Source organism: Prunus avium, chromosome 5 (genome assembly GCF_965620075.1).
Source record: "Prunus avium chromosome 5, drPruAviu1.hap1.1, whole genome shotgun sequence".
Classification (NCBI taxonomy): Eukaryota; Viridiplantae; Streptophyta; class Magnoliopsida; order Rosales; family Rosaceae; genus Prunus; species Prunus avium.
The window spans coordinates 22,155,302-22,178,231 of NC_142288.1; the positions used below are offsets into that span (position 1 = coordinate 22,155,302).

Consider the following 22,930-nt stretch of genomic DNA (forward strand, 5'->3'; position numbering starts at 1 on the left):
GAGATGAAAGTGTAACTTGATCTTGATGGGGATGCTTCTTACTCTCTAAGTTGATGATGGTATATGCATGCACCAGATCAAAACTTGCCATACTTCTTTTTTATTTCTTACTGAAACATAGATACTATTACCTCTAATAATATAATAATATTTGTGGTCCTGTAATAAAACAAATATTATGCATAATTAAATATGTTTTTGCATCCTAATAAAAAATTTCTTGAAGCCCTCCCTCTCTGCAAAAGACAGGAGTAAACTTCAATTTATATGTAATATAATAATAATAATAATAATAAAAGGAGAGAACGAAGCAGTGTTTTGTTCTTGTTCTTGACTTCTTCTGATGTTCGAGAAATCTAAACCATGCTAATTAAAATTCCTAAAAGTACAATCAATCCAAGTGAGCTATGACTCAATGACTCATTCTTTTGGTCTGAAACCACGAGGTGGTACTAGATGGGCCTCAACTATGAGTGGCACCTTTAAGCCTTAACCACAACCCAGACTAATCCCCGCTCACACCAGGTCGGCCCATAAGGGGTAAAGTGCTGGCCAAAGTGGTGACTCCATACGAGAGCAGGGATCGAACCTCTGACCTCTCTTAAGGAATGAGAGTGCCGAATCACTCACATCAACCACCTTGGTTGACTCAATGACTCATTTGACTTGGTCACGTTAGGTTTTTTTTTTTCTTTTTCTGTTGGCAACATTATTATTTTGAGAGTGACACCAGACACCATGTTCATGTTCCTAAATGTCAATTTCACCTAATAATGCATGATAGGAAAATAATAATAATAATAAGGTAAAGAATAAAGTTTGTGAGAAAGCAAAACGAAAAAAGCGGTGGAGGGGAGGGGCCATTCGGGTGCTTAATAATGTGCCAGAGAATCATGCTACTAGGAGAACCATTCCTATCCAATACCTCTCTATATTTAGGTTATAGGCTATACCTATATCCTTAGCTGGATTTTACGAGAATGCCATTGGATATGAAATCCAGTCATTCTTATAGCTGTTAGATTGACGAGTTCATTCATTCATTTGGATATGAAATCCAGTCATTCTTATAGCCATTAGATTGACGAGTTCATTCATTCATTTGGGTATCAAATCCAAATCTAGTCATTCTTATAGCCGTTAGATTGACGAGTTCATTCATTCATTTGGGTATCAAATCCAAATCTAGTCATTCTTATAGCCGTTAGATTGACGAGTTCATTCATTCATTTGGGTATCAAATCCAAATCCAGTCTCCAGTCATTCTTATCGACGCAGACGATGCGTTGAGAAAACCTCACTCTCAAAATCAAGAACGTTGCATAAAGAAGGGCAAATTGCATCGGATGGAGCAAGAGAAGTAGCATTTTGGATTGTAATATTTAACTTTCGCATATGTAATCTATGGAAAATCTAGGTCCTGGCAAATTGGTCAGAAGACAAACCAACATGGTTAAAAGTGCAAGTTCCAGAAATGGAATGAATGAATTTTGGCCTCATGAAGCAACATAACATAAGCACATGGATCATAGATTTACCCAATCACACCATCATATTCATACCAAACACCAACATGTATTGTTGTTGGGAAGAATTATAAATGAATAATTTAACTGCTCAGACAATTGTGGAAATGTATAGCCTACAACTTTTGTACATGAACATTCTTTTTTGCCTTTCTAATGATTGTTTGACAGTGGAGAGACTCCCCCTGACACAAAATTTGGAAAGTAAAAAGATAACAAATTAAGAAATAAGCCTAAGAATCAATTGGAGGAAGGGAAAGAAGAAGCAAGAAGAATAAAAAGAAAAAAGAGAAAGAAGCTGCTTCCATTCTACATTGATCAAATGGTGCTATATTTCACTGATCTCACCCTCTTTACATAAACCAACATCTATCACCATTGTCCCTTTCTTCTTTGACTCCATAACCCTGCAACAATTTCTTCTCGGAGACTGCCAATACACACAGACACACAAGAAAACAAAGCAAAAGAAAACACATTGATCAGTTTTCACGGACATCAAAGAGGCGGAGGTGAATTGTAGTGCAACTGTGAGTGTCGAAAATAACAAGTTCAATGGTGATAGTTTTGGAACAGAGGATGCAATACAAGCTCTTGAAAAATACTTACTCTCTCCCATAGATGCGGGTCAGGCTTCTTGTGAACCTCGACTTTGTCAAGATCAGCAGGATCAGCCATCTTCCACTTGCAGTGGGGATGAGGGACACGATGCTGGACGTACTCACTGATTGTTGAATTCATCGTAGCATTAACTCTTACCTTTGACATATAAAATACAAATGGTTTCTGGCAAGGGTTTCGGCTAACTGGACGAGTGTTGAATGCATATGCTGTGTAATCTGCTCTTTTGTACCAATTCAAAAATGTTCGAGAAGGCATTTCCATCTCGCGCGGTGAAAAGACTCCTCGAAAAATTTGAACAGCAAATCCCCAAGAAACAGAAATGGTCCAACTCTTTGACTTGTCATAGCAGATTGATTGTTGCATGATTCCTGCTGAGTCCAGCTTCACTGGTACAAGAAGCCGCTGAAGGGCTTGAACACGGGTCACGTTGGGGAAGATGGGCTCAACCACATCAAGGTGATGCATTGTCACTAAGGGTGCCACTGGATGTGCTGCAAGGAGCCCGAACAGGTTGCCGTACACATCATACTGAGAGCCATTGATAAGAAAGACACTCACTGTAAGTTCACACTAGATTGATATGAATCTAAAATTTAACCCTGAAAAAAAACCACTACTAGCAAAGGAATGTACAAGCACACTACTGTTAATTCACTCAACCCCTAAAACTAGTACCACATTTTGCAAACTAGAGATGAGGCTCTTGCTCTATTTAATACACTAATTGGAAGAACCCCCAAGTGAAATTGGACAACTAGACTCAAATTTTCTTAACCAAAGCCTACAGAACTACCAGTCAAACACTTAGTGCCAATTCCATAAACGTTTCACAATTCGGGCCATGTGGGCAACAAAAATAAGACGGCTTCAGAGTGAGCGAGAATTGCTCAGAAGCGTAAAAATTAGGGTCCCATTTTAGCTGTCCCCATTGCAAAGTCAAAAGCATTACCATTCTAGAACACCATGTTTAATCTAACCCCTAGACTCTCCTAATGGAATTTAAAGAAAAGAAAAAAAATACCGAAACCGACATTCACTAATGAACTCCCTCCCTTGCCAAAATGAAAGCTACATTCATTCAAAGCACGATACATACTGGATTATACCGGCTTGCAACAGATTTGAGTCATTTGACAGTGCCTGCCATAATTCGATGCCAAAATTGAGCTTAAAGTCACTCAATTCAATGTAAAAGAAAAATACCAACTGTAAAAAAAATGGACCACAAGAAAATTTTACCCTTGAAAAAGAGGAATAATAACTACCCCCATAATTGGGTTGGTAGAAATTTAAGTTTTCCATTCAATTCAATTCAAAGTTTTGACTGTACAATGCTCAGCAAATGAGCGTGACGTCCACGACCAGCAACTGCTCGTGGGGCAAGAAGTTTGATTTCTGCGTGTAGTGAGCTGTGAGACAAAAACCTGGTCTAAGCCTTTGCACACATGGGCCCCATCTCGTCACCTTCGACCCGCGAGCATTGTCAACATTGTGCAAATCACCCGCTTGATGTTGGATCCCTTCAAAACCAACGTTTGGTTTATAGACCAATATTATGGTCTAGCAAACCGACACAAATCAACTATTCGACTGATATTTCCCGAAATCGGAAAGTAACGTACCGGGAACGGAATTATCGAACTAAGAAGATGATTATCAGACGCACGCTTTAATTAATGAAACTCAGTAACTTAGTAGGGAAGCCTAATTAAGTGCACCTCCATAATTAAAAGCAAAAGAGACAACTTGGCCCAACCGACATTGACCCTAATTCGTATCGGCCGAAACTCTGAAATCTTCGTAGATTTCAAGTCTAATCCTACATTCCATTGCTGGAATTCAACCTGGGATTTCGAATTCAGAAAAAAAAACCCAGATAAAATCAAACCGGATTACAACTAATTAAAGCGAAAAAAAAAAACCCATTTAGTGTACGGACCTGGTGAAAGCCGAGTTCTTTAGTGAGTGGGACACCGAGTTCCGCCATGCAAGCCTGCATTCGGTCATCGGAGCCGTACAGTCCCGGGTACCTCTGTATGCACCGGTCTTGCATTTTGCTCAGAGCTTTAGCCAATGGGTAGCTGATGGCGAAGCCGCCGCCGCCGTACGCCATGCCGTAAGAGAAGAAGATGTTCTGCAAGTGGCTTTCCGATAAGCTCCCAATATAATAGTACTGCGTGTGGTCGTATTTCCTCAGGACCCTCACGAGATTGTCGGTGATGAAAACGGTGTCGTCGTCCCCCATCACGAACCACCTCACGTCCTTGAGCCCAAGACGCAGCGTCTCGGAGACGATCCGAGATATCCGAATCGCGGACCGGTGCCCCTGTTTGTTAGTGTAAGCGAACCCCGAGGTGTCGCCGGAGATTTTAATCGGCGGGAGGCCGAGGCCTTCCGGGTTTTTATCCTCTACTTGGCGGTCCAGCCAAACTATGCCTCTCATCGACTTGGGCTTGTACCAGAGCTTGATGTAGTTCTTCCTCTGTTTCCAAAGCTTGGCGGAGGCGGCAATGCCGAATACGATGTCGTTTATCTCCGTCGGGTGGTTTTCGTTTATGGGTTGGTGGGTTGTGAGCTGGAGAACCTCGGCCGTCCGATCTTGGACGGCTGTGATGTTGGTGGCGGTGGAGGTGGAGGTGGAGGTGGAGGAGGAGGAGGAGAGGCGGACGGGGTTAAATGGGTCATTTTCATCGGAGCAGGCGGCTCGGGAGGTGGAGACGAGCTTGAGCGTGTAGACGATGTAAGTGAGAGAGACGCAGAGGATGAGCCAGACGAGGAGTTTAGGGGTGGCTCGAGATTGAGAGCCGGGTCCAGGAATTGGGGTCCCTGTGGAGCTCCGCATCTGATCCCAAATTACTTTCTCCTGATCTTTCTGGCTCGCTTTCATTTTTCTCAAGCCCCACTGTAGCTCCAAGCTCAACCCTTTTCACTACTCTCTCTCTCTCTAATTGCTGAAAGCAAACAAAAAAAATAAGGGGTTCTGCAACATTGGTGTTGGAGATTGGAGAATCTTTGGTCCCTTTTGGAACCCAATTGGGGGAAATGAATGAGGGACTCAGATCTCTCTGGAATTTCAATCAGTGGTGGTTAAAGATTGGAACTTTATGGAGAAAAAAATTGGAGATTAATGTGAATGAGAGAAACCCAGTTGGGGAAAATGGGTTAGGAGTTTTGCAATTCAAGGCAATGAGAGTGAGGAAGAAGATGAAGATGAGTTTGATGATGGTGGTGGTGTTGTTGTTGTTGCAGAGAGGTAAAGGTGAGAGCTTGCATTGCTGCCAGGTTGCAGAAGGCTCCACATCCCCGAATAGAGCTACACCGGAAAAATAAATATTTATGTTTGTTTTTTGTTCGTTTTTATTTTTACTTTTGATTGTTTTGCAACATGGAGAAGAGTGAGATGGGAGTGATTTGTGTCTGAGTGTTCAGATCCGTCTAGCGTGTGAATATGAGAGAGAGAGGTAGAATGTTTTGGGGGTGTCGGATCTTCTAATGTTTGGGTCCCACTGGAGAAGAAGACAGTGGAGATTCAATCTTGGGTTGGGTTGGGTTGGGTTGTATTGGGTTAGGTAACTTGCATTTTGGTTTGGGCGGTTTGGGTCAGCCTCACTGAGAGAGAATAAATCAACACTAAAAAAAATATTATAAAATTACACACGTATCCAATAAGGGCCTGAAATTTGTTTACTACACTAATCTAAAGATATCGTGTGCCTTGTCTTGGCCTAATGGCCTGATTGCAATTTGCTAATTTCTGCATTAGCCTCTAAATCTAAAGTTTTCTTTTTCTTCTTTTGGTTCTTTATCTTTGAATTTTATGTATAAGGCCATTTTCTCCTTCTTTTAACGCTTCTGTTGCAATTTTATGAACTTGTTAAAATTATATCCTCAACTAATGAAGCCAAAAAGAAAAGAAAATATGTTTGTAATTTACCTAAAATGTTCTTCAGATTAGCTAAATTATACTTTTGGTTTAATCCGCAAAACTTTAGTTCTTTTACAATGGTGAATTTGAACTCCACACACTGATTCCTTACCAAGTACACTCTTAGTGACGGAATTCAGTGCACATTTTTTACCTAGTACAAAACTGGCAGGGAAATGATGCCTAGTATATTGTACAATTAGTGGTTGACTTTATTTTTGTGAATACCATAATGCAATAGGATTTTATGAAACATGTAGAAGAGATAAAAACTAAGTGAGCCTAATAAACTGCTAATTAAGTTCCGACAATCTAAGCAGTGAGAATGAGTAGATATGGGCTTAGCCAAGTTGGTTAGAGCAGATGTGCTCCCCATTATGCACCCGAGTTTGAATTCCCCTCCATATAATTTAAATTAATTTAATACATAATATCACTTGTATACAAAAACCAATGAGAATGAATATTTTTTCATAACATACAAGTTTAGTCCTTTACATGCATAAAATATGGTGCTCCTACTATTCTATCACATATCTACTAAGCTATGTTGACTTTGATGGTTTGAGGGTTCTTGGAAGACACCTCCACCACATTGACGTTTTGCAACCTTCAACTTGTTTACTAGGGACATATGATACAAAAAATTGATATTGCTTGTGGAGATTTCTCATCACACAAAAATTATACACTATTTTTTAGTCTTTTATAATATAATCAATCTTTGTATGGTGGAGATTTTTCTTATACCCAGATAAATTCTCAATTTATAACTTATGTGACATGAGATGAGCTGAATGAAATATTCGCATTATAATATGATCGGAAATTGAACTACAACTACTATCCTCATAAAGCTAATCAAGTGGATTTTCAATTTAATCATTTTTTACATAGATAATTCTTGAAAGAAAAAAAAAACCTAAAACATGAATGATTTTGATAATTAGATTACTGTTTAAAACTAAGATATCTTTATTTGAGAAAAACAGAGATGGAGAAAGGCTCCACGCCGAAAAAGAAAAAAAAAAGGTTTCATTCTGTTTGCTGGCTATGGGGTTCGAACCCATGCGCACTTATGTGCAGAAGATCTTAAGTCTTCCCCCTTAACCTCTCGGGCAAACCAGCTTGGATACCATCCCATATGCATTCGGTGAATGATGCATCACTCATTTTTATTAATCTTATAGTAAATGGTTGACGTTTTTGAAAATAAATTAATAAATGATAATTCTTCCCTTCTTACCCATAAGGAGGAACTCCTCCTTGCCTACTGATGTGACTCAACCACAATCTGTCACGTGTCTCTTTTGTTAAGAATAATTAAAGTGAAAAATAAATGCACATTTGAGAATATTTTTTTTAAAAAATAGACATCTTATATTGTGGTTGAGCCACATTAGTAGATAAGAAGGAGTTCCTCCTTATGAGCAAAGAAGGAAGCATTATCCTTTAATATATACGATAACACATAATAAAGGACAACCCTTTGAAAGATTTTATTGTATAGAATAGACTAGCTACTAGCCAAAACCTTACTAAAGCACCCTCGCATGACAACTCAGACCACGTAGTTCTGCGACTACCCCTGATAAAGACTAGACCTGCTTATATTTTGGTATTACATAACTCTTTCATGATACCACCATCCATGTGGGCGTATTCACCAAATCGCACGGAAGAATCGCTTGCATTCAAATCTTATCTTTGTTGCCTTCATTTTGCAGCAGAACTACTTACATATTACATGGCAGGGATTTTTCAGCTAAAGAAGGAAACATTTTGATCCACAACCTCAACCTAAAACAAACAAGAAAAAATGAGAATCAAGACAATCTTCCGAAACAAATGAGGCTGAAGGAACCAACTTGGCAAATGACTGAAAGACTCGTTGCCGGATCAATTGCGCAAGTCTGTCCGAATAACACCATTATTTTGTATTCTCTAATGGACCAATCCGCCGAGTGTTCCCCACACATAGAAATGCTGCACTGGCTTCTCAAAGAAGCTAATAAGTTTCAAAGTTCGCAGCCCATCCCACACTTCACGTTGCCTTTTAAAAGCCACACAAACATATTTGTTCAATTTGAGTGACAAAGTCAAAAGAATTTTCCACAGAAAAGAATTGATTTGTAGGCTAACAAAAAATCTGAGTGACAAAGTCAAAAGAATTTTCCACATAAAAGAATTGATTTGTAGGCCAAAGAAAAATCAAATCATGATATAAGTAAGTATTCCCAACATTTTCGACTAAAAAATTTATATTCTTATTGCTGAGCTTAGTTGGTTGGATTTTTACTTTTTGTTGTATTGTTGTGCCCTTTTGTGGTTTCGTAATAAAATTTAGGGTTTGTCCAATATAAGTCCATACAATTTCTACTTCCTAGATATATAATTCTATAAATCTATGTGTAAAACCCAATTTTATACTTAAATGACCAGTAAGATATAAGCGGTTATAGTATTCCTATGTTTTTACATCGCTATCATCAGACTTTATATTTTATTTATAATGTACTCCAAGCATTTCATTAACTGCCATAATTGTAATTAAAACTCCCTATTAATACCTAAAATGCAAATTAAATATAAAAGGGAATTAAAAACCATAAGGAAGTTTAAAGTGCAGTAATCTGTAGACAGAGAAAACTTTTATCTTGATGTGAATGGAAAAGTCTGGCTTATTATGCTTCACAATTCAAATTCACTGTATACAATTTTCTATTTGATTCAACAAAAAAAAAAACAATTGTTGTTTTTCAATTGTTTTTGGATGTCTACCCTACATGTAATATAATATAGTAAGAACAATAGACGAAAAAGAAACTAAATGAAGAACCAAGGAAGAACTGCACTTACTGTTTGACTAGGGTAGCAATACGTCTGCAAATGTATGTACAAAGATTCCCAATCTAATAGGGTTTTATTTTTTAGGTTTATGTGGGTTTTAAATTTGAGGGCATTTGTGTCTATTTAGGTGAGTTTTTTGCTATATTTGAAATATTTTACAAAAACTGACATTTTTAAAATTGGGGGTCAAGTTTTGGTTATTTTTGATAAATTCTCCTAAAGCAACCCCATGTCTCACTCAAATCACATCGTTTGTCCTTTAGCTAAGCCTTAAAAATAGAATTAAAAGTTCGATTTCCCCTAAAAGCCATATTAATCTCTGATCATTGTGACATCTCAGATCACATAACTCTCCGATTACTTTTTTTTCGTTACATTGGGAAGAAAGAAACTCTTTGGAATTCTGAACTTGGGTGTCAAGCAGGGGGAAGGGGGAGGCCACTACTGTGGTACTTGCTCTCGACACTCTCCGACTACTTTCATAAAGACTAGACCTGCTTATAATTTGGTAACATATAACCCACTCGTGATACCATACTTGTGAGTGTGATGCCGTATACTCCAGTCGCACAAAAGAGTCGCTATTGCATTCAAATCTTTGTTGTCCTTCACTCTGCAGTAGGAATATCTGTCAGTTGGGGTGGCTGTCATAATATATTCCAGTGCTGTTAATTAACGGCCAGTATGTTGTATCAATGGGGACAAAGGAAAACAAATCCACACTCTTCTACAACAATCTAACCTATCCTTGAGCTCTGCATGGACCAAAATGGCAGAAACCAAAATATAAGAACAAAAGTTTGCACAGGCTAAAGACAGTGCCCGTGAAGAATCTGTGCAAAGCTTAATGATTATATCGATTTATTATTTTATCTCTCTCTCTCTCTCTCTGCAGCCTGTCTCTCCTCTTCAATATAATTTGAATTTCTGTGGAACATTTGTTGGTGTGGTGAGTGGGAAAGTGGTTGATGATGTGGGTAAACATTGTATCTGGATATTGAGCATCAACCCTAAGATTGACTGTTGATGGTGGGTAAACAAAAATTCTATTACCATATGATCAGTAAAAGGAATATCCACATCATCCATAACTTCGTCTGTTGATTTTAGTCTCGTGTGTGTGTATGAGGCTCACAATGCATTAACGAACATTAGTGCACTCTCACCATTACATAATTCTTTAAGAAGCAATCTCATAAAGTGGATTGTATTAGTGACGTACTTATTTAGTATACTTTGCTTCAAAAAGGTCTGTTAGCACCAAATCTCAATGATGAAGTTGGAGCAATAACCGTGGAGGGTGCATAATTGGATGTATGCTAAACTACTCTATCTGTTTTTCTTTTTTCTGAACAAAAATGATTGTAGAACAGTTTGATAAATTATCATGTTTCGAATCACACTATCATACAACCAGAAAATACTTTTTATTGGTCAAGAAAATGGTGGCAAAGTGTGCAACCAATCCGAGTCGGGATTGTTTACGGCAAAACCAGAAAATTCTTATCAATAATAATAAACCTGACATATGCAATTCAAATATAGGTCAGCAAAAAAAACAAAAAAAATAAAACTAGCCACGTGAAACATGTTAAACAACAAAAGTTTCTTGCAATAAACGTTAGGTTCAAAATTTTCTCTGGGAAAATAAAATCAAAATGACCAAATGCATACAAGCCCATATAGTTCATGGTTATCACTCGCTACCAGGTGTATTTAAATATGGACCAACACCATTATCATTATCATTATTATTATTTAATATAAGCGATATTCTAAATTAAAGAGGAAGAGAGTTTCTCACACACAAATATGAACCAACACCATTGATTATAAGGTTGAAAGTTTTACAACATTACTCAGTGCACCACCTCTTCATTTCTTTTGGTAGGTAGGAAAAAATGGAGGGTGACTCCACCAATCAATTGCTATTTATACCCTTCCTCAAATGGGCAGGCAAAGGAGTGGAAAGAAAGGATGATTGGTTGGTATCTCACCACTTGAGTAAAATTATATGCCCAACCAAAATGACACATTTGCTTGACATAATTTCGTGTTAACCACCAATATCATTCTTCTTTTGGGTTTTTAAGTTTGAAAAACCCCACTTCTTTACTTGTTAGTAGCATCAACAAACTTGACGGTGGGATGTGGTTAATGGATATAAATCTTCTCTTTGTCATGGCCTTTCTTTCTTGGCTTATAATCCAAGTGGTCCATTAAAAGGACAACTTGGATTGGATTGGAAGTGAAGGGTACTGAAGACAAAGAGATAATCTGACTTTATTATTTGTACCAATATCCGACCCTTATCTCACTATCATATTTACTGATCATCTCTATTATAAATGTGGATCCGACTCCACAACCTCAATTACAAGAGTAATTCTTTACGTAAAACCAGTTGTAGACAATATAAATTACAATTCACAAAGGTGGTCAATATTTACTAATTTACGAACTCCAATTTCTTAGATATGTATAATACTTTCTTTTCTAAAATAAAAATTAAAAGACGAAGGAAAGTTGCAAGCTTTACATATAAGGCTTTGGCCCAAAAAACCAGGGCTTCGTAGAAAAGAAAAGCCCACCATTCTTTCTTTTCGATCCATCAAAGCTTTTTAGCGGGAACGAAGATATCCCTGGACGTAGAAGCAGAGGAAGCTTCATTTTCAGCAAAACCATGAATGAAGAAGCTCATCGTACACCTACCTATCAGAGCCTTACTGCGTCAAGGTCTCTACCCAGAAGCCCTCCAAGCCTCCACATCAACTTCACCTCTCAACCCATTTCTAACAAACCAAACCTACGCTCTTTTTCTTAAGTCGGGTCACCGCCTGGACCCCTTCCTCTCCTCAGCTGTCATTTCCCAATTTGCCAAATTGGGTCTCTTTTATCACGCCCTTCAGTTCCTCAACGACACCCCTGACCCGGATACAGTCTCTTACAACGCCCTCATTGCTGGGTTGGCCCGCTCCGGCAGACCCGGACCCGTTTTCGATCTCTTTGATCGGTTGAGGCATGTGGGTCTCAGGCCTGATGCTTTTACATTGAGTTCTTTGGTGAAGGCTTGTGATGGTTTGGAAGAGAATGAGATTGCCCATGGGGTTTGTTTGAGGTTGGGGCTTGGCTATGGAGGTTTTGTGGTTAGTGGGTTGGTTGAGAATTATATGAGGAATGGGGATGTTGGGTCGGCTGAGAAGTGTTTTAGGGAGTGTTTGGTTGTGGACAATGTGGTTTGGACTGCTATGGTTTCTGGGTATGTTTGGAGTTGTGAGTTTGAAAAGGGTAGAGAGGTTTTTGTGGAGATGAGGGGTTTGGGTTTGGAGTTGAATGAGTTTAGCTTGACTGCTGTGCTTGGTGCATTGTTTGATGAGAAAGAGGGGGAACAGGTTCATGGGGTTGGTGTCAAAATGGGATTTTTATGGGGGTGTTCAGTTCATTTGAGTAATGCAATTATGAATATGTATTCTAGGTGTGGGAATAAGCAGAATGCCGCAAAGGTTTTCGATGAAATTACTGACCCAGATGTTGTTTCTTGGACTGAAAGGATAGGAGCTGCTTCTGATGGTGTGGAAGCTTTAGAACTGTTCAAAATTTTGCACTCTGGGGATTTGAAGGTAAATGAATATACAATTATAAATGTATTGTCAGCCATTGTAGGGCTGGGGATGTTAAATCCCGGTAAGCAAATCCAAGCACTTTGTCAGAAGCTGGGGTATTTACGGGTGGTTTCTGTTGGCAACGTGTTAATATCCATGTATGGGAAGTGTGAGCAGATTGGTGATGCTAGGTCCATATTTGATGATATGCTTTGCCGAGATTCTCTCTCTTGGAATTCTTTGATTGCTGGATATTCTGAGAATGGACTTGTTACTCAGGCTTTGGAGGTACTTCGTTGCATGCGTGATATCTCATTACAGCCTAATGGGTATACTGTGGCTAGCCTTCTTGAAGTCGCCTCCAACTTGAATTCCCCAAGGCTGGCAACGCAAATCCATTCACATGTGATCAAAATTGGGTTCATGGTGGATGATCGTGTGGTGGCTTGCTTGATAGTGACATACGGGAAATGCAATTGGATTGATGAATCAAAAAGGATATTTTATGATATTAACAAGATAAATTTGGTACTTCTTAATGCAATGGCAACTAGTTTTGTCCGTTCCGGTTGTCATGCTGATGCTATCAATTTGTTCCATATCTCGAGGGGCTTGAAACTTGAAGTGGACAGTTCAACTTTCAGTACTGTCCTTAAAGCTTGTGGTGCTATAACTGAGTTGGAACAGGGAAGAGTGATTCACTCCCTGGCTCTTAAAACTGGATTTGATCAAGGGAGCTTTGTTGAAAGCGCTATTATTGACGTTTATTGTAAGTGTGGAAGCATAGGTGACGCAGAGAAGGTGTTTAGACATGCTTCCACAAACAATTTGGCTTCTTGGAATGCGATGGTGATGGGATATGCTCAACATGGTTTTCATGATGAAGTTTCGGAACTATTCAACAAGATGTCTAAATTTGGAGTAAAACCAGATCATATAACTTACCTGGGAGTTCTTACTTCACGTTGCCACGCAGGTCTTGTCAAAGAAGCTTGTAGTTACTTAAACTCAATGTTTCAGCGTGATGAGCTAATGCCACATATAGAACACTATGCTTGCGTGGTCGACCTACTTAGTCGACTTGGACTCCTAGAAGAAGCAAAGAGGACCATTGATCAAATGCCCATTTGCCCTGATGCTCATATATGGCAGATTCTTCTATCGGCCTGTACAATCCATAAAAACATGGACATGGGGAGAGTCGCAGCACAGAAGCTTCTTGAGTTGGAGCCTGACAATGAATCTGCTTATATTTTGCTTTCAAATCTCTATGCCTCAGCCGGTATGTGGAGTGCTGTTGGAAAAGTGAGAAAGGAAATGAAGGAAAAAATAGTCTACAAAGAGCCTGGTTCTAGTTGGCTTCAAGTTGGAGGATTGCTTCATTACTTTTTAGCTGACGATAAATCACATCGTGATAGTAAAGAAATACATACGGAGCTAATAAGGTTGTTTCGGCAAATGTCAGTGACATCAAAATTGGAAAATGACGGTCCAAGTTTAATGATCTATGACTTATAAAAACACATCATGAGAGTAAAAACATAAATATTGAGCCATTCACATTGCTTGCTTGGCTACCCCTTCTGGCATCCTCTGGGTTGACAAGTGAAGTACTTGCCATCTGATGAGGTTGGTTTTTCAATTTATGAAGTCCAGTCACATATGCTCTTGCGTTTAGTATTAGACCATATTGCGAGGTTTTACTATTTTATCCAAATATGCACATGTCTTCTTCCTTTTTGTTTGCACCCCCTCCAATCTCTATATAACATTGCTCATCAATTCTCTGTTCTTGGTTATGGATTGCATAAACAATTATTAACCTGCTTTCCAAGGTTATTTTCCATTGCTTCAACAGTTATGAGTATAACAATCAAACTTATAATATCGTCATGTTCTGCTAACATTGTGAATTGTGGCCTTGTAAGTGTTTAAAACTACAAATGAATTTAGCATCTTTGACACAAAAATATGCTTGAATGTTGGTTTCTGTTGTATAATCTGTGCCACTCGTGAAAGCCAGATATAGCCATTTCCTTGTCATTTTTTTGTTTTTTTTTTTCCTTTCTTTTCCCCAGTAAATTGCTATATGAGACTAGAAACTATCAATTGAGCTTGAACGGAATAAGAAAAACAAAATGATATAAGAAGAGCTAAATACATTAATAAGGCAGTGATCAACTGATCATACATTTTTAGAAAATGATATGAATCTACAATTTCTACTGATCTTGCTCTCACTAAAACTGGGTTTTCCTGCTGCGCTGTTTGCGATCTGAAGAGGCTTTGGAGAGCACAGAGACTATGGAATGAATGGCATTTGCAGCTATTCTTGATTTTATCTGTCCCCGCTTTGGAAGAGGCTTTCTGCTTCTGAAGCTTTTGGCAATTTCAGCTGCAGGAACATCAGAGACCTTGCTATTCATTTTGTGATTTGAAGAAATGTCGAATTTTCTTTTCTTTTCTTTTTTGCTTTAAGACTGCTTTTTTGTTTGATGGATGTGGATAGAGTGGCATTGGTTGGGAGTTTATATAGAGCTCATTGTATCATCAAAGGATGGGGGTGGATTGATCCGGGAAGATCAGAGAAGACTAGAAACAAGCTTTTTCAGACTGGTGTTTGTTAGGGGGCATGCCAGCGAGATTGTCTGGCTGTACAGAGATTCTTTTCAGCTCAACTTGAGACAATATAAATTTGTGTGATGATTTGGTGACTGATTATGATTGATTAAGAGTATTATCCATAGTTTAATGCAAAAGATTGGTTTGAGCTTGTCTTAACTTGAACACGTGCGGGTTATGTAGGAGCTCTGGTGGACCTTGAGGCTGGTCCCTGGTTTTCTTTAGTGGATTTGCTGAAAGGACTAGGGGAAGACAGACTTTAAAACAGCGGTAAGAATTTAATGGTTTTTTTAATTATGTTTTTGTCCGTGTTAACAGATGATTATATAATTTAAAGGCAAGTTGTGCGGATAACAGGGAGCAGAACATAATCCATTCATGTACATTTGTAAATTGTTTACTTCTAATGAATGTCCTTGTTTTCAGGGAGACCTTCTTGGAAATGTCAAACGGCCATTCTGCTACTTACAGGTGAAGCTATCTTGTTCTATTATTTGAATATGTTTGTTTTTTGGTCGAATTATTTGAATATGTGTGTTGTATTGTATCACATGGTTGGGTAGATTGATCCCCTAGGAAAAAGTCAAGTGAGATAGAGAGAGAGATGAAAATGATGAAGATTGTGACTGTTATTGATGCTCATTCCTTTTACTATAATTGTTCCGTATTATACCAAAAATGGAAAATAGTGAGAAGATCCATTTTAGACAGAGATTATGTATTGAAATTTATGTCTTAGCTGTCATCCATGGAATAAGAAAAAAGATTTGTGGTTATGCTGCTGTATGAAATACTTCACATGTGCTTGTGCTTCAGTACCCTGTTTTCAGCGTAGCCTGCAGAAACCAAAAAAAAAAAAAAAAGAAAGAAAGAAAGAAGTTTCCTCATCTCTTTGGTTCTCTCTCTCAAACATGTGCACTGAATCAATGGATCATCATGCAGGATTATTTAACTTGTAAAGTTTATTTTGTCCTTTTGTACAAAAAACAGAAGTATACCTTGTCTTTTATGTATAAATATGTAGATTTGCATTCTTAATTACTAGGGACGGGAAAATTCGAACATGAGACATCTTTTACTTGAGGTCGTAGTAGGGCGCCTTTATCAGAAAGTTTGACGTGTACTGTGGATTTTCAATCTAAAAATTCAGACAAAATTTATCTGAAGCAGTGATTTTGATTGACAGTGTCAAACTGTTTGATAATTTTCTCATCATATTATGTAAGCTACGAATATGTCCGCATATAGTTGTGCCCTAACAACCATATAAACATAGATGACATATTTTGGGGAAGAACACATTGCAATCGGCAACTAAGGGCTCCCAACCAACCATGTCCAACAAATTTCAGACTGTATTTTCATTTTTCAGTAAACAATTGCAGAATGATTGATTTCCGAGATGGCAAGACCTAAGCCCCTATGAAGTTAGGGCATCTAGGCATACATAGGGGTATCTAGGCCCATGCAATTCCCTGTCATGCTTCTTAAACCTCCACATCTTGCTGCAACAGTGCAATTGGTTAGGGTTGTGGTAGGGTTTCGTTTGGCCGGCTTATATTTTTCTTTTGCCTATATATACAACGTCAATCAATTCAAGACGCAAAGATTCCATTTTGAATTCAAATTTATTAAACGTCTGGGAACATACAAACATCTACACATAAAGAATTGCTGATTATAACAAGTGTGACACTATGTACATAGGGTTGCCAATATATTCCCATTGAACAACGTGGCACAAGTAGCTTATGATTTATTTCATATTTTATGTCTAGTACTTTGTTGATCACATCGATAAGGTAAATTCGATATGATGAACAATATAATCAATAACTCTGATACAAATAATTTTATTTTTATCGACTCGTTGTGATGCTTCAATGCTATATCCTCGGGAAAAAAAATATGATTCACTATTACTAGCAAAACCAGGGTGATGCCTGATGTGGTGATACTTAGATTTCATACCAAGGCACAAATATAGGCAAAGCAATCTAATGGAACTAAAACCATGTGGCGATTCCTTGGTTCAGGTAGTGGTGCAAATGTCCCTTTATTCTTTCCTCTATTCTGTCACACTAGTCCCTTGTACATATGAATGCTACATGATAATTGTTTGCTTCTCTCTCTGTCTCTCTCTCTTGTTTCAACTTTGGCACAAGGCAATGGCTAATGTTCTCAATTTCTCAGGCAAAACACCAAGTCAGAGAATGTGCCTCAAACCAATGGCAGGGCCAGCCATTGGTTCCATGGCCATTCAAAGAACATGCCAATTTGAGCAGAACAAAAGAGATGCTCTGCAACATTGCATCTACGTGAAACGGAAGGCAGAAAATAAACAGTTAAATGACCACAGGCTCTTTCCTGTCATGGCAGCAGCACAGAGAAGCTCAGGCATATATCCAAGTTCTCCTTCCCCATCAGACACAATCAAGAAATTCTACAAATGCATCAATGAGAAAAACTTAAAGCAACTAGGGGATTACATCTCAGAAGACTGCTACATTGAAGAATGCTCTTTTAACACACCATTACAGGGCAAAAAGGTCAATGATCTTTGTTCTTCTTGAAAACAAGAAGATCATAGTTTTCCTTGCAACTAACATAACCTAAATTGCATTCTATGCAGGAGGTAATGAATTTCTTTGAACAGCTGATTACAGGCATGGGTCAAAATGTCAAGTTCTGCATACAACACGTGTGCGAAGGAGATGAGCTTATAGGAGCAGCAAACTGGCACATGGGTATGTGTACTTAAATATGCCATTGTCACTCCACCTGAAATAAATCTAGTTCCATTACATATCTTGTGTATCTTCAAACTGGGTTATGTTTGGTATTGCAGAATGGAAAGACAAACAGATCCCCTACACCCGAGGCTGCAGCTTCTTTGAATTCTCCAAAAAAGGGGAAAAAATAATACTCAAGTACAGAAAGACAAATGTATTTCTTTGGCTTTACATTCTATTAAAGATGAACAATGCCTAACTGATTCTGATTGTCTACAGGAAAGCCCAAATTATCATTGAATCACCAATCAAACCAGGAAGTGTAGTGCTGGTAAGTCTGCCAACTACCGTCAGAAAGAATCCTTTGGCCTCTATCATCACAATAAGAAGAAAAAAATTAATAAAGTGAAGATTATTGACCATTTGATTTTTTTCATTATGTGTTTGTCCCTGTGGGGCAATTCAGAGTCTGTTAAAGACAGTGACTGCACTCTTTGATGGTTTCCCAAAAACTACCGAATGTAAGCCGAATTTAACTAAAAATTTCAAAACCTTAACTCATCTTATATATATATATCAATCACAGCATGACATAACATCAAGATATTTCTCCTGCAGGGTTCCTAAAGAGTCCTCATATCGTTTTTCAATGGTTATGGAAGATATACACAATACTTTTCGCACCACTTGTAGACAGCTACTTAAGGCTTTGGAACCTTGCAGCTCGATTGCTCAGCTATGCATACTACATTGTGCTTTACATTGCAAAGTTTTTCTTCAAGTAGAGAGGATCAGACAATGCCAGCGTTAGAAGGACAGATAAATCACCTTTCAGTCATCATTGTTATCGCGACTCCACCACGTTTCTAGCAGAGAGAGAAAAAGCAATGGTCCGAAAACCGGTGGAAGGGGCGGAGGCCTGCTGAAGGCGACAATTGGTTCGGTTTTCTGTTTCGCAACAAGTCCTCCTTCGCCAGGATCATTGTTCCCTTGTCTCTTTGGTGTTGAAGTGGCCACAGTACCTATAATTGATTACAATGTATCATATTAATCAGATAAAGAACTTGTAATGCCACACAATTATAAATTTATAAGTTATTAACTATATTAAAAGCATAAAGAGAGAGGAGAGGAGGAGGGTGTAAATTACCCCATGATCCTTTCATAGGGTAGGCTTGTTTGAACAACTTGATCTTTGCAGGGGACAACGCAGCTAATCCACGCATGTAGGCTTACTTTATTCTTCTCCTCACAATCAAGTAGCTAATATTCAAAGAAAAAAAAAAACACATACCTTTTAGATTTCTACAGAAAATTGCTCGCACCAATTTCAACAGGTTCATAACTGACTTGAAGAACAGTTGAGCAAATGATGGAAAACTTTCAATTTAAAAAAAAATCTAAAACCTTTTTGTTTTTGTGATCAATTCAAACAAACCCAACACACCTTCTAATCTTAAAAACACCAAAGATTATTTAGTTAGGCTGTTGATAGATTGGGTTTGGTCCGTACCCGGTGTGCGGTGCTTCAGTTGCTCTGCAACAACAAACGAAGAGACATAAACAGACTCTACCAAAAACCGTTGCAAAGGGTTCCAGTTCCAGATGATTCTTTGCTTTTTTCGGCCAGACAGTTCCATGTGGAAGCCAACTGAAGCTTCGGGAGTTTTCACGTTTCGGTGGAAAAATCATCCGGTTGGATTTTTCTTTTCAGCTGTTGACGCGTGTACTGATGATCCCCCCTCAAAGATCGCCACGTGTACAATTAAAATAGAAACGACGCGTCGTTTATATCATGAAAGAGGGAGTTGCGCATGTGGTTAGGTCGTTGAACTCAATTTAGAGAAAATGCAAAAGCGAAAAATGAAAGTAGACATTGATGGAGCCCAAACAAAGTATGGTTGGGTAGAGGCATTTTGGTGTATCTTTCAGAATAGCAAGTTTGGTAGCAAGCCAGTGCTCCCCATGACCTATTGTTGATGGAGACATGGATCGTTCTTGCAAAGAAAGAGCTGTGCTATTATCGTAGACACAACAGTAGTCGTATGCAAGAACTTCTCCTATAATGGTCTCTTGAGTAGTAAGTCATCACTTGATGAGCCGCATATAAATAAATAGATGATGATGGCAGGGAAATTGGCTTTGAGCCCCTTTGGCTGTTGCTCATCTCCTAGAGAAGGCACATAATTATAAGTGACCATGTACATGAACCTACAGCTAGCTGCTTACTTGATCGATCCATGACTGGAATCATGCTTGCGACTGTGTAATATATATTATATTCAGAGTTCATGCAGCAAGCCAGCTCAGCTGGTGTGTGCCAAATTTTCAAAGAGAGAAACAAAAACATGAATGACGAACAGACCTCAGGACCTTTACAGCAATTCCAAAAACAGCCAACTTATCAGCAGCACATACTATACAGCAAGGATGTTAATTTCCATGAAACTAAAATCTTCGGCCTAGAAATTACGACTACTTCTCACATATGTAAAGTCCAACTTAATCACCTGTAAAGTCCAAATAAATAGCACGTTTTATTATAAAAGATCTCGTTGGTGTTAGTAGAGCCACTCACTTGTATATTAGATTTCATTTTATCAATTTTATGATAATAGTTCAATAGATGGCAGCTTGTGATAAATAACTATAATTTTTAGTTTGGTAGACCGTTTAAGTTAAGTTTGTACGAATTGTTAGGTTACTTTGGATTTCAAAATCTTAAAAATGATGGGAAACGACTTAGCATTTTTAAAAAAATTAGAAACAATATTCATGTGACCTAAACATAGGCCATTACTTACAATTCATGCATATATGTACCGGCAAGATGTTATAATCATTTTCTAAGTTCTGTTATATTTTTTTAATCAACGACGGAAGCGAGATTTGAGAACAGAAATACTACTAGACAAATAGTTACTTGAGCTTCACATCTTATGCATTGGTGTTCTTTGGATGAGATGATTGAAGAACAAAGAATTTCAAGTATTGAAATTTTCTTAATTAGATTTACATTTTTAGGAGCCTTTAGCCAATTTTGATGGTGGATAGGTTCCTACACGTCGACAATATTTGTCCTTGAGCGCTTTCTTGCACGTCTGCGGTTGCTGGTTTGAAGAAGTCTCTCACTCCCTTTCTATGAGCTTCGACAAAATGAAGCAATCACCAGTATTTAAAAATTCAAAAAATTCAAAAAAATAATGTCATCTTTTGGATTTCTTAGTTCTGCGCAGGACTTCCTTTTCCAATTCTTCCATGCCCCCAACCTCCTCTATTTCCTACATACAACATATCCAACAATTACTATTTCATTGGAAATTAAGAACCTTTGTTTCAAAGCAAGAGGCTTGAATATTTTTACCTTGGGTCCCAAGAACAACCCATATGGCACTCCATTCAATATGCAAGAGTGATGGAGCTATTCAAATTCACAAGAAATAATCAAAACCCAAAAAGAATGGCAATGTCAAGAACACAAAATGGGCAAAGAAAATCAGAGTAATTTACATAATGGGCTGCAGCAACTTTTCGTAAATAAGGGACGTCTGCGATTGGCCCAACTGGAAATCTACGGTGCACAAGACCATCATGCACAAACATGTAAGCCATCCCAAAAGTTGTTATTCCTAATCCCTGTACCCAAAACAAACAAACAAAAAAACTTGGTTAACTGACTATTTTTCTAGTTTTTCTTTCATAAGAAAATGATTGACTGATACCGGATATCAATCTACAATACTATTGATGTTATCGATTAAGTACGGGTAAATTATTCATAACCGATATAAAATAATCTTTTTATATATATATATATATTTGGGAAATACTTACAGCACCAAAACAGAGTCCTGGAAACAAACCCTTGTTGAAGAAACCATAAGAGAGAAGAGCAATTGCAGGAACAACATTGATTATGGCAAAGATATCGTTGAGCTCGAAAGGGCCATCCCTAGCTTGGTGATGAGACTGCAAAAATAATCAAACAAAATTAAAAGATCCTCAAAACCAATCTTCTTCCTTATGAAAATTTAGATTAGAATTGGAAATTTTATATAAAACTGACCTCATGCATATGCCACAGTGAAGCATGCCACAAAGCTCTATGAGCCCACCTTGCCCAAAACTCCATACCCACCTTTGAAACAAGCACAAAGCAAACAATTCAAATTTGTCAGCTTCCTTGGAAAACAAAGATTTCCCATCAATGAAATTGCCATGGTTTTGATAATCCATTATTTACAGCAGAGCCCACAGAGAGAGCAAATGTACCCAGCATTTCAGGAAGGATATATTCTCCAAACTGTTTGATAAAAAATTGATCAAAACCCATGTCAAGAAAAACAACAAATAAATAAAGAAATAGCATTTAATTAATTTTCATTACCTCTGTTTGCCAAGAGAATCTGTAATATACAGCCATGGCAGCGGCTGAAGTGACTCCAAGGCTGGACATGATTGCAGCAACAAGGTAGGTGTTTCTCTCTGATCTCTTTCTCTCCAATCTCTGTGCCACACGTGGCGTTATCACAGTCCACCTCTCTGTGTTCGTCTCTTCTTGTGGTTTATGATCCTTCTCTGTTTTCTTTTCCATAACCAAGCGCAGAACGTTCCATCTCTTCTTCTTCAGGTGGGCTGCTGTTGAGGAAGCTAAAACAGAAGAGGGGATTGTTTTGGAGATGGGTTTTCGAGCAAGTAGAGTTTTTCGACCGAAATTGTATGTTACAGTGACTGAGGAAGCAGCCATGGGAGAAAAGCTCCAAGCTTTGAGTTCAAAGCAAACAGCTTGGCAATGAAAGAAAGATAGAAGCTTGAATTTACAAGGGTTGAGGAAAATATGGGAAATGGGACAAAACGAAGTTTAGGTGCACAGGACAGGGGCATATGAGGCAGCTCCAGCCATTTTAAATGGCTGAGTTTTTTTAACTGAAGGGACTTTCTGTTTCTGGGCAACCATGGGGTCAAGGTTTGAAGGGTGCTATGGTGTTTGTTGCTTTGGGTGCAAAAACTCTTTTCTTTGCTAAATTACAGTTTTTTTGTAATTAAATA

The 22,930-nt window shown here is 38.2% G+C and overlaps 4 protein-coding genes, 1 non-coding gene and 1 pseudogene across 11 annotated transcripts; 2 read left to right on the forward strand and 4 right to left on the reverse strand.

Moving 5' to 3' along the window:
* Positions 1 to 1,576: 1,576 nt before the first annotated feature.
* LOC110762460 (uncharacterized) lies at positions 1,577 to 5,564 on the reverse strand. Its single transcript, XM_021965105.2, has 3 exons — positions 4,090 to 5,564; positions 2,136 to 2,678; positions 1,577 to 1,956 (listed from the first exon to the last, which is right to left on the reverse strand). The coding sequence occupies exons 1-3, from the start codon at positions 5,035 to 5,037 to the stop codon at positions 1,855 to 1,857; spliced, it is 1,593 nt and encodes a 530-aa protein (XP_021820797.1). The 5' UTR covers positions 5,038 to 5,564; the 3' UTR covers positions 1,577 to 1,854.
* Positions 5,565 to 7,120: 1,556 nt separating this feature from the next.
* On the reverse strand, positions 7,121 to 7,203 carry TRNAL-UAA (transfer RNA leucine (anticodon UAA)). Its single transcript has one exon. It is a non-coding gene; the product is annotated as a tRNA-Leu (tRNA).
* A 4,258-nt stretch (positions 7,204 to 11,461) lies between these two features.
* On the forward strand, positions 11,462 to 17,481 carry LOC110762459 (pentatricopeptide repeat-containing protein At2g13600-like). Of its 4 annotated transcripts, none has more exons than XM_088253028.1 (3): positions 11,462 to 15,419; positions 15,576 to 15,620; positions 17,343 to 17,481. In XM_088253028.1, exon 1 carries the CDS (start codon positions 11,613 to 11,615, stop codon positions 14,043 to 14,045), a length of 2,433 nt encoding a protein of 810 aa, XP_088109154.1. In that variant the 5' UTR covers positions 11,462 to 11,612; the 3' UTR covers positions 14,046 to 15,419; positions 15,576 to 15,620; positions 17,343 to 17,481. The 4 variants fall into 4 exon arrangements, with proteins under 4 accessions (XP_088109154.1, XP_021820796.2, XP_021820795.2 ...); XM_021965104.2 differs by lacking the exon at positions 17,343 to 17,481 and having other exon boundaries at positions 11,462 to 14,156; positions 14,809 to 15,419; positions 15,576 to 16,331; XM_021965103.2 differs by lacking the exon at positions 17,343 to 17,481 and having other exon boundaries at positions 11,462 to 14,156; positions 15,333 to 15,419; positions 15,576 to 16,328.
* LOC110762462 (Nuclear transport factor 2 (NTF2) family protein) lies at positions 17,191 to 18,750 on the forward strand. Its single transcript, XM_021965106.2, has 6 exons — positions 17,191 to 17,698; positions 17,782 to 17,896; positions 17,998 to 18,079; positions 18,161 to 18,212; positions 18,348 to 18,402; positions 18,500 to 18,750. Exons 1-6 carry the CDS (start codon positions 17,198 to 17,200, stop codon positions 18,664 to 18,666), a joined length of 972 nt encoding a protein of 323 aa, XP_021820798.2. The 5' UTR covers positions 17,191 to 17,197; the 3' UTR covers positions 18,667 to 18,750.
* Positions 17,890 to 19,548, reverse strand: LOC110762463 (uncharacterized). Of its 3 annotated transcripts, XM_088253030.1 has the most exons (4): positions 19,395 to 19,548; positions 19,032 to 19,144; positions 18,710 to 18,903; positions 17,890 to 18,252 (listed from the first exon to the last, which is right to left on the reverse strand). In XM_088253030.1, the coding sequence occupies exons 2-3, from the start codon at positions 19,105 to 19,107 to the stop codon at positions 18,713 to 18,715; spliced, it is 267 nt and encodes an 88-aa protein (XP_088109156.1). In that variant the 5' UTR covers positions 19,108 to 19,144; positions 19,395 to 19,548; the 3' UTR covers positions 17,890 to 18,252; positions 18,710 to 18,712. The 3 variants fall into 3 exon arrangements, with proteins under 3 accessions (XP_088109156.1, XP_088109155.1, XP_088109157.1); XM_088253029.1 differs by lacking the exon at positions 17,890 to 18,252 and having other exon boundaries at positions 18,419 to 18,903; XM_088253031.1 differs by lacking the exon at positions 17,890 to 18,252 and having other exon boundaries at positions 18,419 to 18,903; positions 19,329 to 19,532.
* Positions 19,549 to 20,848: 1,300 nt separating this feature from the next.
* On the reverse strand, positions 20,849 to 22,930 carry LOC110762514 (beta-carotene 3-hydroxylase 1, chloroplastic-like; annotated as a pseudogene). The gene is made up of 7 exons (XR_015835753.1): positions 22,269 to 22,930; positions 22,125 to 22,184; positions 21,948 to 22,019; positions 21,716 to 21,850; positions 21,392 to 21,517; positions 21,246 to 21,302; positions 20,849 to 21,162 (listed from the first exon to the last, which is right to left on the reverse strand). The product of XR_015835753.1 is annotated as a beta-carotene 3-hydroxylase 1, chloroplastic-like (transcript).

Coding starts and splice junctions, on each gene's coding strand:
- LOC110762462 (XM_021965106.2), top strand. CDS start 17,198: ATGTCCCTTTATTCTTTCCTCTATTCTGTCACACTAGTCCCTTGTACA. Junction 17,897..17,997: donor AGCAGCAAACTGGCACATGG/GTATGTGTACTT, acceptor TTGGTATTGCAG/AATGGAAAGACAAACAGATC. Junction 18,080..18,160: donor GGGGAAAAAATAATACTCAA/GTACAGAAAGAC, acceptor GATTGTCTACAG/GAAAGCCCAAATTATCATTG.
- LOC110762460 (XM_021965105.2), bottom strand. CDS start 5,037: ATGAAAGCGAGCCAGAAAGATCAGGAGAAAGTAATTTGGGATCAGATG. Junction 2,679..4,089: donor AAGAACTCGGCTTTCACCAG/GTCCGTACACTA, acceptor AATGGCTCTCAG/TATGATGTGTACGGCAACCT. Junction 1,957..2,135: donor ACCCGCATCTATGGGAGAGA/GTAAGTATTTTT, acceptor GTGTATTGGCAG/TCTCCGAGAAGAAATTGTTG.
- LOC110762459 (XM_088253028.1), top strand. CDS start 11,613: ATGAAGAAGCTCATCGTACACCTACCTATCAGAGCCTTACTGCGTCAA.
- LOC110762463 (XM_088253030.1), bottom strand. CDS start 19,107: ATGCGTGGATTAGCTGCGTTGTCCCCTGCAAAGATCAAGTTGTTCAAA. Junction 18,904..19,031: donor CCCTATGAAAGGATCATGGG/GTAATTTACACC, acceptor AATCAATTATAG/GTACTGTGGCCACTTCAACA.